The 12,993-nt window shown below is 44.3% G+C and overlaps 1 protein-coding gene across 1 annotated transcript in view; it reads left to right on the forward strand.

The window, feature by feature from the left end:
* Positions 1–12,993, forward strand: part of LOC146025910 (ficolin-2-like) — a 112,470-nt gene that overhangs the window by 89,859 nt on the left and 9,618 nt on the right. The window contains exons 6-9 of the mRNA XM_083156091.1: positions 4,412–4,447; positions 5,590–5,628; positions 5,860–5,987; positions 11,739–11,868. Of these exons, the coding sequence (XP_083012217.1) occupies positions 4,412–4,447; positions 5,590–5,628; positions 5,860–5,987; positions 11,739–11,868 (333 nt within the window). The remainder of the gene's footprint in view (positions 1–4,411; positions 4,448–5,589; positions 5,629–5,859; positions 5,988–11,738; positions 11,869–12,993) is intronic.

Here is a 12,993-nt window from a genome sequence, read left to right on the forward strand (position 1 = left end):
GATGTTATGGTTGAATTGCCAGATTAAGCAGCCAGGAGTAGTATATTGTGTGAATGAATTTAACTCACTCAAAGCAGACTTTGGTTTTCTCCGTTGTTGTTTTGTCCTTCAGTTTCACTTTGGTTTAACGCTGGTATAACGCTGTAGTTATGAATCAGTTTTCCCACTTTAATAACGGCCCACTTCAATCTAGGCCCACAAATAAAATCGGCCCACAGCCTATCCGGCCACAGCCGTATGCAATGACTACTTAAGTACTCTAAAAATGCATGAGTTCCCAATTCCCAATAATTGGAATCCACTCGTTTAGTCCCCACCCCCTACAACACATAGCAATAAAAGTGGCTTAGAAAAACAAAACTAGCATTCCAGGATTCTATATATCACCTAGACTAAAATAAATTCCTCCCTACACACAGGCTAGGTACTGTTGTAAAGTACACAGAGGAGATGTTTAGTGTTTTACCTAGAAGTACAAATCAATCCCACACAATAGATGTAATGCTCTGCAGTACAGAGGAGATGTTCAGTGTGTTACCTAGAAGTACAAATCAATCCCACACAATAGATGTAATGCTCTGCAGTACAGAGGAGATGTTCAGTGTGTTACCTAGAAGTACAAATCAATCCCACACAATAGATGTAATGCTCTGCAGTACAGAGGAGATGTTCAGTGTGTTACCTAGAAGTACAAATCAATCCCACACAATAGATGTAATGCTCTGCAGTACAGAGGAGATGTTCAGTGTGTTACCTAGAAGTACAAATCAATCCCACACAATAGATGTAATGCTCTGCAGTACAGAGGAGATGTTCAGTGTGTTACCTAGAAGTACAAATCAATCCCACACAATAGATGTAATGCTCTGTGGGTTATACCCCCCATATTGCATATTGCACATTGCTAATTGGTACTTGCATGATACCCCTTTCTTTTCTCTTTTTCTTTTATTTCATTTCTATAAAATTATATTTTGGTCTAGATATCTAATATGTACAGGACTCAGATGTAGTGTTGATATTGTTCTTTATTCATATATGTGTAACACAATGTATACGTTACATTTGTATGCAAGCTGCATATGCGTAATTATTTCTGTATATGAACAAATGATGTGCTTTATTGTTTTGTACAATTTTTCTCTTATTGTGTAATAAAAAGACTTTATTAAAAAAAATTTAAAAAGAAGTAGCGTAGTCTAAGCTTCCGTCACCAGAGGGCGCTGTTACTCAACTGTAGCAATTAAAATCTGATGGATGCCTAGCAAGTTATTGGGTGAGATTTAATAGGATGAGAGATTCAGAAAGTGAGAGATTTTGTGAGAATTCTCCAGTTTTTTTAAAGCGGCAATCATTTGCACTTCAAAATCAAACTGGTTTTGCAGTGTAAATGATTTCTGCTTTAAAAAAAACTGTAGATTTCTTACATCTCTCATTTTCTGAATCTCTCATCCTATTAAATCTCACCCATTATCTCCAACTCTAGGAGGTAGTCTGTGTCGCTCCTTATGTTCCCTTATTGGAGAGGGTAGGGATACTAATAGGTATCTCCTGCGCTGTCTTTATTACAGGTTTAGGGAAAGGGTATCGCCCCTGAATAGGTCCCTGTGAAGGGTGGCACTAATGCACTAATGAGTCCCGTTATCACTGTCTCTATAACGGCGTTTCACCCAGCAGCTCTCCCTATCTGTCCTCTGGAATGATTGATCACATGGAGGTACTTTGGCTTATGATGGTGTTCTCTTCCCTCCCCCTCTAGGCTATTACAGTCCACACTTATGGTTTGTCTACTTCTGATGCAGCAAGGTACCAGCATCCTTCTTCGACAAAGGGGGGGGGGGGGGGGGTCTCTTATCCACCTCGGTCCCTTACTCTTTCCAATACACCAACCTTCTCCAAATTTGGATGGTCTGTCTGTCCAAGGCATTTGTATTGGAAGTTCAAGCTTTCAGACATGAGTCAACTTAACCCCAATGTGGAGCATTAGTACAATGTGTGCCATAGCAGAGGATCCAGGGTTGGACTGGCCCAGTGGCCTCAAGGGATCAGGTTCCAGACTGTGCACTTTAATTATACATTGAACAAATGTTACCTTATATTACACTGGTCTATAGTGTAGTTTATACAGTGCATTGGTGCTATAATTCTCTGGTGCTATAATTATGGTACATTGTATGCATTATTCACTGTACTTAGTATTTAGCAAGGGGCGCAGGCCACGCACTTCCTAATGGTTAGCCAAAGCTCTGTGGCTACAGGACACACCCCCTCTGGACTGGCCACACCTGTACATATGGGCTGGTACTGCCGCAGACCCCCCAGGTGGGCCCATCATGCAACAGTCTGACACTGAGGGGATCCATCTATTAGGATACTGCCAAATCCCCATATGGATTGTGCCCACATTGGATTTTTACTGGCACAGATGTATAAATAGTAAAAGCACAGAACTAGAAGAGCGCAGAAGAAAAAATGATTTATCTAACATCGTCATAACATTGGGCCTTATTTTGGTTCACTCTTTCTGACAAAATACTTCTTAGATGGACAAAACCATGTGCACTGTAGGGGGGCAGATGTAACATGTGCAGAGAGAATTAGATTTGGGTGAGTAATTTTGTTTCTGTGCAGGGAAAATACTGGCTGCTTTATTTTTACACTTCAATATAGATCTCACTTTGAAGTAAAACCCCACCCAAATCTAACTCTCTCTGCAAATTTTGCATATGCTCCCCTGCAGTGCACATGGTTTTGTCCATCTAAGAAGGATTTTGTCAGAAAGAGTGAACCAAAATAAGGCCCATTGTGTGAAAGACCCAGATCAATCATTTTTATGCATTTTGCTAATAAATGTAGTTTGCTTTCTAGTGATAGTAAATAATTGTGTTTTGTCAGGCGCATTGTAAAGATAAATGTAATCATCTGTACAGGTTTCCGAGACATACGCAAACCTAGTAGTTTGTGTACTGCGCCGATGTTTAGTGTAGTTAGGCTATTGGCTCACAGTGTCCCCATTAAATGCATGATTGACATGCTGACATCGTTCCAGGAAACTAATTGCAGCCTCACTGGCCCCTGCTGCATGATAACAACAGCCATTGTACGTAACCTCAGGGTTACTCAGAAGCACGATGGTCACATAAATGATCCGATGCTGTGTCTTACGTGCGCAGCAGTGGATCAACAAAGCAGCAAGAGGTCTAGTTACACACGACACCTGCGGCATTAGCCTATGTTAGCACAGCTGCCGCATACAAGAACTATCTCTAAATGAGGCCCCCAGTGCGGTAATACCACAGTGAGTGTGCGGTAACTGCGAGAGTGCTGCATGATGGGGATCTCACGTGTGACCTGAACATGCTGCATATCCGAGCAAGTGCCACAGAATAGGGTTCTGTATATTTTGTTGACCTTCATCATATTAAAATGTCTACATGGTTACAAAGTCAACACACAGCATATCAACAAGCTAGGCACGTAGATAATGACCATGTTGACATCAATCATGTCAACAAAACTGATGGAACGTTGACATGATTAGAATGTTAATAACACATTCCTGGTGGTCTGGTGGTGACTTACCTGCTTAGGTAAGTCACAGATGGCTAAAGTGGGTCTTTGTGGACTTGCGGACAACTGACTGACTTCTGGCTGTTTTTTTGGCAGTTCCAGTGGTGAGCATTGGTCACCGATTATGGGCCCCATACATCAGCAATTAATTGTGACAATTTTCAGATATGGAGATGATTGCCACAATTAATTTTAGATGTGTGGCTCCCCCTTTTGGCAATCCCAATCAAAATCGCCAATCGATTGCTTAATCAGGTTTTTAAACATGTTTAATAATTTGGAATATCTGCAGATCTTTTTTATATGTGTGGGCATTCCCAATTCGTTTTCTTCATCTATTTACATTATGAACAGCAATCGATTGGGGCAATTTCCAGATATGAAGATGCAATCTTTAGATGGAAAAATCTGCCGATCACTGAAATAAATCTGTAATGTGTGGGCAAAGTCAGATAGATTGTAAAATCCATTTATCTGGCCAAAATATCCCTATATCTGAAAATCCATAAATTGTGATTGCTGATGTATGGGGCCCATAACCCTCCCCTAGTGCCTAACATCCTAAACCATCAATGCTGTCCCCTAACCCTAATCCTCCAAACTGGCAGCCTAACCCCAACTGTTAACATTCTAATATTATTCTTAATTCACATGTCAATATATCAGATGCTGACATTGTGAATATGCCAACATTTTTCCTGGCCTTCAAATACAGGGATTAGTAAAAGAGCAAAATGTAAAATATAAATGCATTAAAGCTCAGTCGGCACTCCCTTATAAAGTATGCTGGTGTATTGTAGTTTTATTCCTCATTTCATTGCATGCATTTGGTTATCAACAGGAACAGAAGGTTCTCCTGGTTTGATTGGACATAAAGGTGAGTTGCTTGTCCCGTCACTGTTTTATCCTGTGGCAGCATCTCCTGTAACCTCTTCACGGTTTATAGAAAATAAAAAACTATTCTAAAGTGTAGTCAGTGATCAAGAATGCAATTATTAATTACAGAGCCATCAACATATAATGATTCATGATTTATCATTGATAATCTTATTAGAAAGTAGAAACACATACAGTACATAGTTTTGATGATACCTTATTTAGTGTTTGTTCTGAACTTCTGATATTATTGTTTTTTTATGTCCCTCCTATTATGTTGCTTCGGTTTAAGGGATTTGGTATGATATTTTTATGAAATACATATAAATCCCGACAAGGGCAAAATACAGACATTTAAAATATACACAGGTCAAAAAGTATACACAAGTTATTCAGATTTTTTTTATCTGTATGTTGACATAGGTCGACATGAAACCCGTATGAGTGTACCGCATCCCCTCGCATGGCTCGCTGCGCTCGCCATGCTTCGGGCACGGTGCCTCGCTACGCTCGGCACACTATTTTGTTCTCCCTCCACGCCCTAGTGGATGGCATAGCATGAAATACTGCCTGTCGGCACATGTCGGTGCGACATGGACTGTGAAACGTAGTACTGCATCCCCTCGCATGGCTTCCTACGCTCGCCATGCTTCGGGCACGGTGCCTCACTGCGATTGGTACACTATATTCCCCCTCCATGTCCACTGGGATGGTAAAGTATGAACAAGTTAAATGTTGGTATTTTAACGTGTCGGTATTTTGACCGTCGGGATTTTGATTGTAGGTAAATTGACTGCATCCAGTTTTAAGAGCTTTTAGCAACATTACTCTTCTTGGATAGCAATAGCATCAATGACATACTGTAAGTGCTTGATTTACAAGTTGGAAACAATGTGGACACCCAAAGCATCATTTACATGCATGCATAGGTTCAAACACTCATCGGGCCTGATTCTGGTTGACTCTGTGCTAGAAAGCCCCTCCCCCCCGACGCTGTTTCTGTCTCGGCGGCGGCTTAATGCTTGCAGTCAACTGCAAATTCTCTGATTAGCGATCTCTGCTGAATTAGGCCATTTGTCAGGAAGCGAATAAATAGTATTCTACATTGTGCCTGCCCTAATAACTGATGACTTTCCACTTTAGGAGAGAAAGGGGATGCAAGCACCACAGACACAGCGTATGGTAAGTGAGAGTCTTAAACTCAGACATTACATAACTACAGCAGAGTATGAAGACTAAAGTAAGAGCGGTGTAGCCAAAACCTCAATCTGAGTCCCACAGTGCAATCTTTGGCTGAGTCCATTGTTTTGGTCAAAATGATCAGTCTCTTACTTTGTGAGATCATCCCCAAATCTGACATTAGTCCTGTGCTGTATGCCTGCCCTGCCCTGCCCTAACTCTACTCTCTTTCAGCTGCTCGAAACTGCAAGGAGCTGCGGAACCTGGGCTCTTACCTCAGCGGGTGGTACAAAATATACCCAGATGGTGTAAAGCCTCTAACAGTCTTGTGTGACATGGACACAGATGGCGGAGGATGGATTGTAAGTGACAACAGACCTATAACCCTTTTGCAATGAAATCCCCCCCCCCCCCCCCAATACAAGGGGCCTTTGAGCAGGCACAGATCGGGCTGTGAGCAGCTGCCTTCTGAGCTTCTTGGGAGGATGTAAAGAATATTAGAGCAGCCATGCAGCATTTCTTCCACCAATCACAGTGCAACATTCTCTTCTTGCTTCCCAGCCTGAAGCCAGACAGTGAATGGCTGTCAGCATGCTGATTGGTGGATGCTGGAGCTATCTACCAATCAGTGTGCTGTCAGCCCATTATTATATGGAAGCAAGTGGAGAGATGGTCCTGTTAATGGTTGAGTTGGTGCCCCAGTGCATTGCTTTGCCCAGGGCCTACAATACTGTTAAGATGGCCCGATACAAAACAGTATTTATTTAATAAACTATATTATATGCCAACATAGTAAAATAAGGGGCCACATATAGATATACACATGGGGTTTTGACAGTGAAGGTATGATGCCTTCAGCTTGGGGTCTCACAACAGCTGCAAGTCCTGGTTCATAGTTGTATGTGATGTTATTGTTTACACAATGAGTGATTATTGTGCATGCATTTCTGCATTGATCGATATTAGATTTTAGGGTTTATTCCCAAGTGATTGATAGGAAATGGCCAATTTGTGGAGGTACAGAAATTTGGGTATATTGCGCTCTACCTGATTTATGTGCGTGGTGCTGCTTATCCTAGGGGTTGTCCAGAACCCCTTACGTATAGTTTTGATTAGATGGATGGATAGCGCACTCTATGGTTTGCTTGTAGTAAGAATCAGTTAGGGAGGAGGGGGGGGGGAGAAAGGTGGTGAAGGGTGGAAAGTGAGATGGGGAAATATGAGGTGGGGGAAGAGAGGGTAAAGGAGTGGGGGGTAGAAAAGATGTAGGATGGGTCACTGTAGTCTCTAAATAACAGTCAGGATGATGAATGATAAAATAAGGAATTTTTATTTAATATAACAATAATGGGTGGATGCTCCGCTGGAGCTGGTGTCGACACAGTCCAATAAAGGGTGTCGATAAGTGTCGGAAAAACACCTTACTGTCCCTATGGGAGCCCTTGCGGGGATTGGGATGCCAACAGGTTCCCTTTTACCATATGTCCTAAAAGGACCTATGTCTCCTATATGGAATACAGTGGGGTGTGGAGTCTCTGTGGATGTGGTGGTTGACAGCGTGTTTTTGTTGGTCAGGAGTCCCTTAGGGATGAGGGTGCCAACGGGTACCTTTATACCATAAGTCCAGCGGACTTATGTCTCCTGTAGTCTTATGTGGGCTGTTCAATCACAGTATGAATGCAAAAAAAGTCCTGTTGGGAGAAAAGAAAGCAAGTAGCGGCGTCCCGCACCTTGCTCCTTACCCCGTTCGCTGTACGGTGTGAAGCCGTCCTGGGCTCTCTAGGAGTCCAGATAGGTCCCGTGGATGTTTGGACCGATGCGGCGTCTGGTGCAGTTTTTCTCCGCTCCCAGCGTGTGCCGAATTGCCGGTCTGTCTGAAGCGGCGTGTCCAACTGATTCTTACTACAAGCAAACCATAGAGTGCGCTATCCATCCATCTAATCAATAAATTTGTGGAGGTAAAAGGGAGTAGCAAGAAATTCAAGCTTGTAGGGACCATTTTCGCAGCACGTACAGATGGAGCGGGACTTATCTATCCAAGGGATCCCCTGCCCCGCGCCATCTGTATGCCGTAAGGGGATGCGCGCGCACGTCCCCTTCCGACGGTGCTGCCGGCGGTCGCCCGGTGTCTACACCGGGTCCCTGCAGCCCCCTGAAGCCCCCCGCAGCCCCCTGAAGCGGGAGGCGGACAGGATTGCGTCCGCCTCGCCGCCCCGCCGCCAGGATACTGAGACGCGTGTGCATGGGGGACGCACGCGCGTCTCAGTCAGATGGAGCGCCGTGTTGCTGGCGGATCGCCAGCAACATGCTGCTGGCGATTCGCCAGCAACAATAAGACCCGCTCCATCTGTACCAGCTACTGCATCTCAACGGCCATAGATTTACTGGAGGAGTCGTATTTCAGATCAGTGTTGAGATTGGAGCACTGTTGTAATTTTAATTTTCTGGGCCAGATGTATCAAAATGTGTTAAAGTGGAGAATAATAAACAAGCAGCCAATCAGCTACTACATGTCATTTTTAAACCCAGCCTGTAACATGACAGTTAAGAGCTGATTGGCTAGTTGTTTATCACTCCCCATTTTATCACTTTTTGAAGCTTGATACATCTGGCCAAAATGGAGGGTCCCGGTCTTTATAAAAATCTCTTACCATATACTTGCACATCTGTGAGTCCAAAATCACATGTGTGGCAACTTTAGCGAGCAACTATGATTCGGTCCATAATCCTCACAGAGGACAGGATGTACAGATAGAGCGGGACTTATCTATCCAGGGGATGGCGATGCCAGCCGCCATCCCCTGCCCCACGCCATCTGTATGCCGGAAGGGGACGCGCGCGGGGTCTACTACACCGGGTCCCCGCAACCCCCTGAAGCCCCCTGAAGCGGAAGGCGGACAGGATTGCGTCCGCCTCGCCGCCCAGATACTGAGACCTCTGTCCCTTACTCTGCAGGCAGTGGGCTGCCCGGAGTTACTCCCCACTCCGCCTCCCACTGCCTCTAGCTGCCGTCTGACACTTGCGGGGCCTGGTCTCACTGGAGTCTCTTGGGATGCTGCAGAGGTAGTTGCACCTGCTGCTCCTGCTTCCATCTCTACGCACTGTGCTGCCAGACGCCTCCAACCTCTACTCTGCTCAGCTTTCCCTGCGCTTCCCATCCTCCGCGCCCCTCGTCACTTCCTCCTCTCCTTCGCAACACTCACCCAACCAACCAGGTCTCTTTTCCCTCATGCTGTCAATCATCTCGCCAGCTGGGTCTCGTCCCCTTTGCAGCTTCCATAAAGGAGTACAGAGCCTGCAATTAACAACAGGATATCTGATTAGCTGCCCCCATCTGGATTGGGGTGAGATGTTCTCATGCCACTTTGTGGGGTTGCACATATGCAGTTACTGGACAGGTCTAATATCCAGAGTGTATTGTTACAAAAAACTGATGCCCACATAAATCTGTTCTGCTTTCACGTTCTTCCTCCCAGAAAGTGGGAATTTCCAATACACCAACCTTCTCCAAAGTAGGACGGTCTGTTCATCCAAGGGGTTTGTATTGGAAGTTCGAGCTTTCAGACAATAGCCAACATAACCCCAATATAGAGCATTAGTACAATGTGTGCCATAGCAGAGGGTCCAGGGTTGGACTGGCCCAATGACCTCAAAGGATCAGGTTCCAGACAGTGCACTTAAATTATACATTGTACATATTTTACCTTATATTACACAGGTCTATGGTGTAGTTTATACAGTGCATTGGTGCTATAATTCTCTGGTGCTATAATTATGGTACATTGTATGCATTATTCACTGTACTTAGTATTTATCAAGGGGCGCAGGCCATGCACTTCCTAATGGTTAGCAAAAGCTCTGTGGCTACAGGACACACCCCCTCTGGAAGGCCACACCCTGTACATATGGGCTGGTACTGCCGCAGACCCCCTGGTGGGCCCATCATGCAACAGTCTGACACTGAGGGGATCCATCTATTAGGATACTGCCAAATCCCCATATGGATTGTGTCCACATTGGATTTTTACTGGCACAGATGTATAAATAGAAAAAGCACAGAACTAGAAGAGAGTAGAAGAAAAAGTGATTTATCTAACATCGTTCTAACATTGTGTGAAGGACCCAGATCAATAATTTATATGCATTTTACAAATAAATGTAGTTTGCTCTCTAGTGATAGTAAATAATTGTGTTTTGTCAGGCGCATTGTAAAGATGAATCTAATCCTCTACAGGTTTCAGAGACTTACACAAACCTATTGGTTTGTGTACTGCTCCGATGTTTAGTGTAATTAGGCTACTGGGTCACAGTGTCCCCATTAAATGCAGGGCCGGTTCTACCACTAGGCAGCTTTAGGCAGCTGCCTAGGGCGCCGGGATCTGGGGGGCGCCACCAAGTCTGCAAATCAAAAAAACAAGGATGTCTATGAGGATCCTTGCTGTACTTAAAGCAGGTGGTGGCTGTGGAACTTCTAAGACCTCACCTCTATACTTTCCCTTACTTTCTACATTGCTGCCCCCTCTTCCTTGTACCCTGTTGTGGGTGGCAAAGGGGAGGGTGCAGAGGACCTCCAGGAAAAACCAAGGGACTTGGCCACCTTCCTAGGGCGTGGGAGAGGGGGTCACGGGGATTGGATGACCACATAATCTAAATAATCTTTTTTTTTTGGGGGGGGGGGGAGAGTAGGTTAAAAGTTTTGCCTAGGGTGCGGAGAAGCCTTGCACCGGCCCTGATTAAATGCAGCATGATTGACATGCTGCCATCGTCCCAGCCTCACTGGCCCCTGCTGCATGAAAAAAACAGCCATTGTAAGTAACCTCAGGGTTACTCAGAAGCACGATGGTCACCCAAATGATGCGATCCTGAGTCTTACGCATGCAGCAGTGGATCAACTAAGCTGTTAAGAGGTCTATTTCCACACGACACCTGCGGCATTACCCTATGTCAGCACAGCTGCTGCCTACAAAGACTCTAAATGAGGCCCCCAGTGCGGTAACACCACAGTGAAAAGGAATAGTGCGGTAACTGCGAGGATGCTTCGTGATGGGGATCTGAAGAGGGCCTGAAGAGCACTGCATATCTGAGCAAGTGCCACAGAATAGGGATCGTTATACAGTATTTTGTTGATCTTCATCATATAAATGTCTACATGGTTACAAAGTCAACACTCAGTATGTGCTCTACAGAGGTCGCATGCAACAACATCAGGTGTGATGTGCTGCACATCAGACCTAGTAAAAATGCTAGCAATTTGGTGCCTACACGGCAGTGTGCAAACCAGACGGCAAACGATATGTCAGAGTCAGACCAACTTGATGTGACCTTCATGAAGGTTGATCCAGTGTGTATATGAGCAGCAATATATCACATGTGTCCAAACAATGTAAAATATAATTTGGTCATTTTTTGCAGTGTGTGTGTGTGTGCTCCATTTGCTACTTTTGGGCTCCAGGGAAATCGTCAGTAAAGGCAGTCGCTCTGGTATGGACCCAACTTGAGATTTTGCAACAACCTAAGACAGCCGACTTGTTTGTAATTCAACGTTAGTTCTAGTATATACTGCACATGAGAATGGTCATTGTTACACAGCAGAATTTAGAATGAGAACTAATGGATTTGTCACAGACACAGACAATGTGAATTGTTTACTACCCAATGCAATGTTACATGTAGAATAGTGAGAGGCTATAAGCAATGTTTGACATCTCAAGATCATGAACGACTGTAATTGAGCAACTCTCATAAACAAGATTGATTTATTTGACCAATGTTTATTTTTAACAATTTTTGCAGTGTTTATATGGGATAGGAAAAGATTGTCTGCTTTCCCTTTTAGCAGATCTATAGTATAAAGTCTGGTTAACACTGACCAACAATATCACGTGGTATAATAAATCCATCTGATGATCTGTGATGTAGAAACCAGCTATTGTATGAACAGAGCAACATACAGTATTACCCTCAAAGCTGCTGGTCCCATTCCTCCAGGTATCGCCAATCAGGCCTTTGTCATCTTCCGGAAGGTTCCTCTGTAGTGAAGTTGTAATTAGAGAATACACTTATTTTACTGTCCGGGATTTCCCAAGGCTCCTAATCTTGCTGTAAACCTTTAGGTCTTTCAGAGACGATACGATGGGACTGTAAATTTCTTCAGGGAATGGGATGAATACAAACGGGGCTTTGGCAACCAACTGAGCGAGTTCTGGCTAGGAAATGAGAACATTCACAAACTGACGTCTTCAGGTAACCGACTCATTACATTCACATACACTCAGTGTGCAACTGGGATACCAAATGGATTTTCCTAGCCAGAATTGCACCTCCCTTTTGGCACCTGAGTGACACCCCTCTGATTGAGCAGCTTACCAACAAAAGTGTTGTACATTCACATACAATCATATGTATCTTTGAATTTATGTTTTTTTTGCAGGTGAACATTGGTTCTAGTGCCATAAGATGGGACTGGATGTTATGAGTGCCCACCATAGGGTTAGTCCCACCCCAAATACGGGTGCTGTCAGGGCCATTATAATGTATAGGTACACTGGGCAGCTCACCAGGGCCCCACAATTCTAGGGACCTTCGATCAGGGGCGGGTGGTTGTCACGAGATCAGAGTGGCGAGGCAGCATTCTGTACTTGAATGGCTGTCAGCATGATGATTGGTGGATAGCTTGAGCTACAGTATTTCCCAATCAGAGGGTTGACAGACATTAACTGTATCAAAGCACTGCATAAACTAGCTGGTTCTCCGACCCCTTGCCTACTTACATCCTGCTATCTAGCCACCACCCACTTGCTTGCACCTCTTGTAATCTGTCTGTCTTCCCTTCCTACTAGATTGTAAGCTCCTCCGAGCAGGGCCCTCTTCCCTCCTGTTGTCAAAGCCCTCTTCTCTTCACATGTCACTCACAGCTCTCCTATACTCAAACACTCAGTAACCATCTTCGTCTGCATACTCATCTCCATCATTGGCCTCAAGCCTCTTATAGTATGTGGATTGAGTACTCACTAAATATTTTTAAGCTATAGTGTACTGAATCTATATAATTGATCTGTGGCGCTCTTTATTTGTACTCTATTTTTGTTATTTATTCAATGTTATACTGTTTTGTCTCCCTGTACTGTTCCTTTGTGCGGCGCTGCGAAACACTTGTGGAGCCTTATAAATAAAATTATAATAATAATAGTGCAGGACCACAGGAGGGCATGACATGATTTTGCATAAGTGGTTCCTGTGAATGTGTGGTTAAGGGCCCCAGTGCTTTACTCTACTGATAATATTCCACTGCATGGTCTGCAGGGGCGGATCCAGGATAAAATGACAGGGGGGGCACCATGATAAAAAAGGGTTTGGGTGGGGGAGGGG

The sequence above is a fragment of the Crinia signifera genome, chromosome 8, assembly GCF_055691185.1.
Source record: "Crinia signifera chromosome 8, ASM5569118v1, whole genome shotgun sequence".
NCBI lineage: Eukaryota > Metazoa > Chordata > Amphibia > Anura > Myobatrachidae > Crinia > Crinia signifera.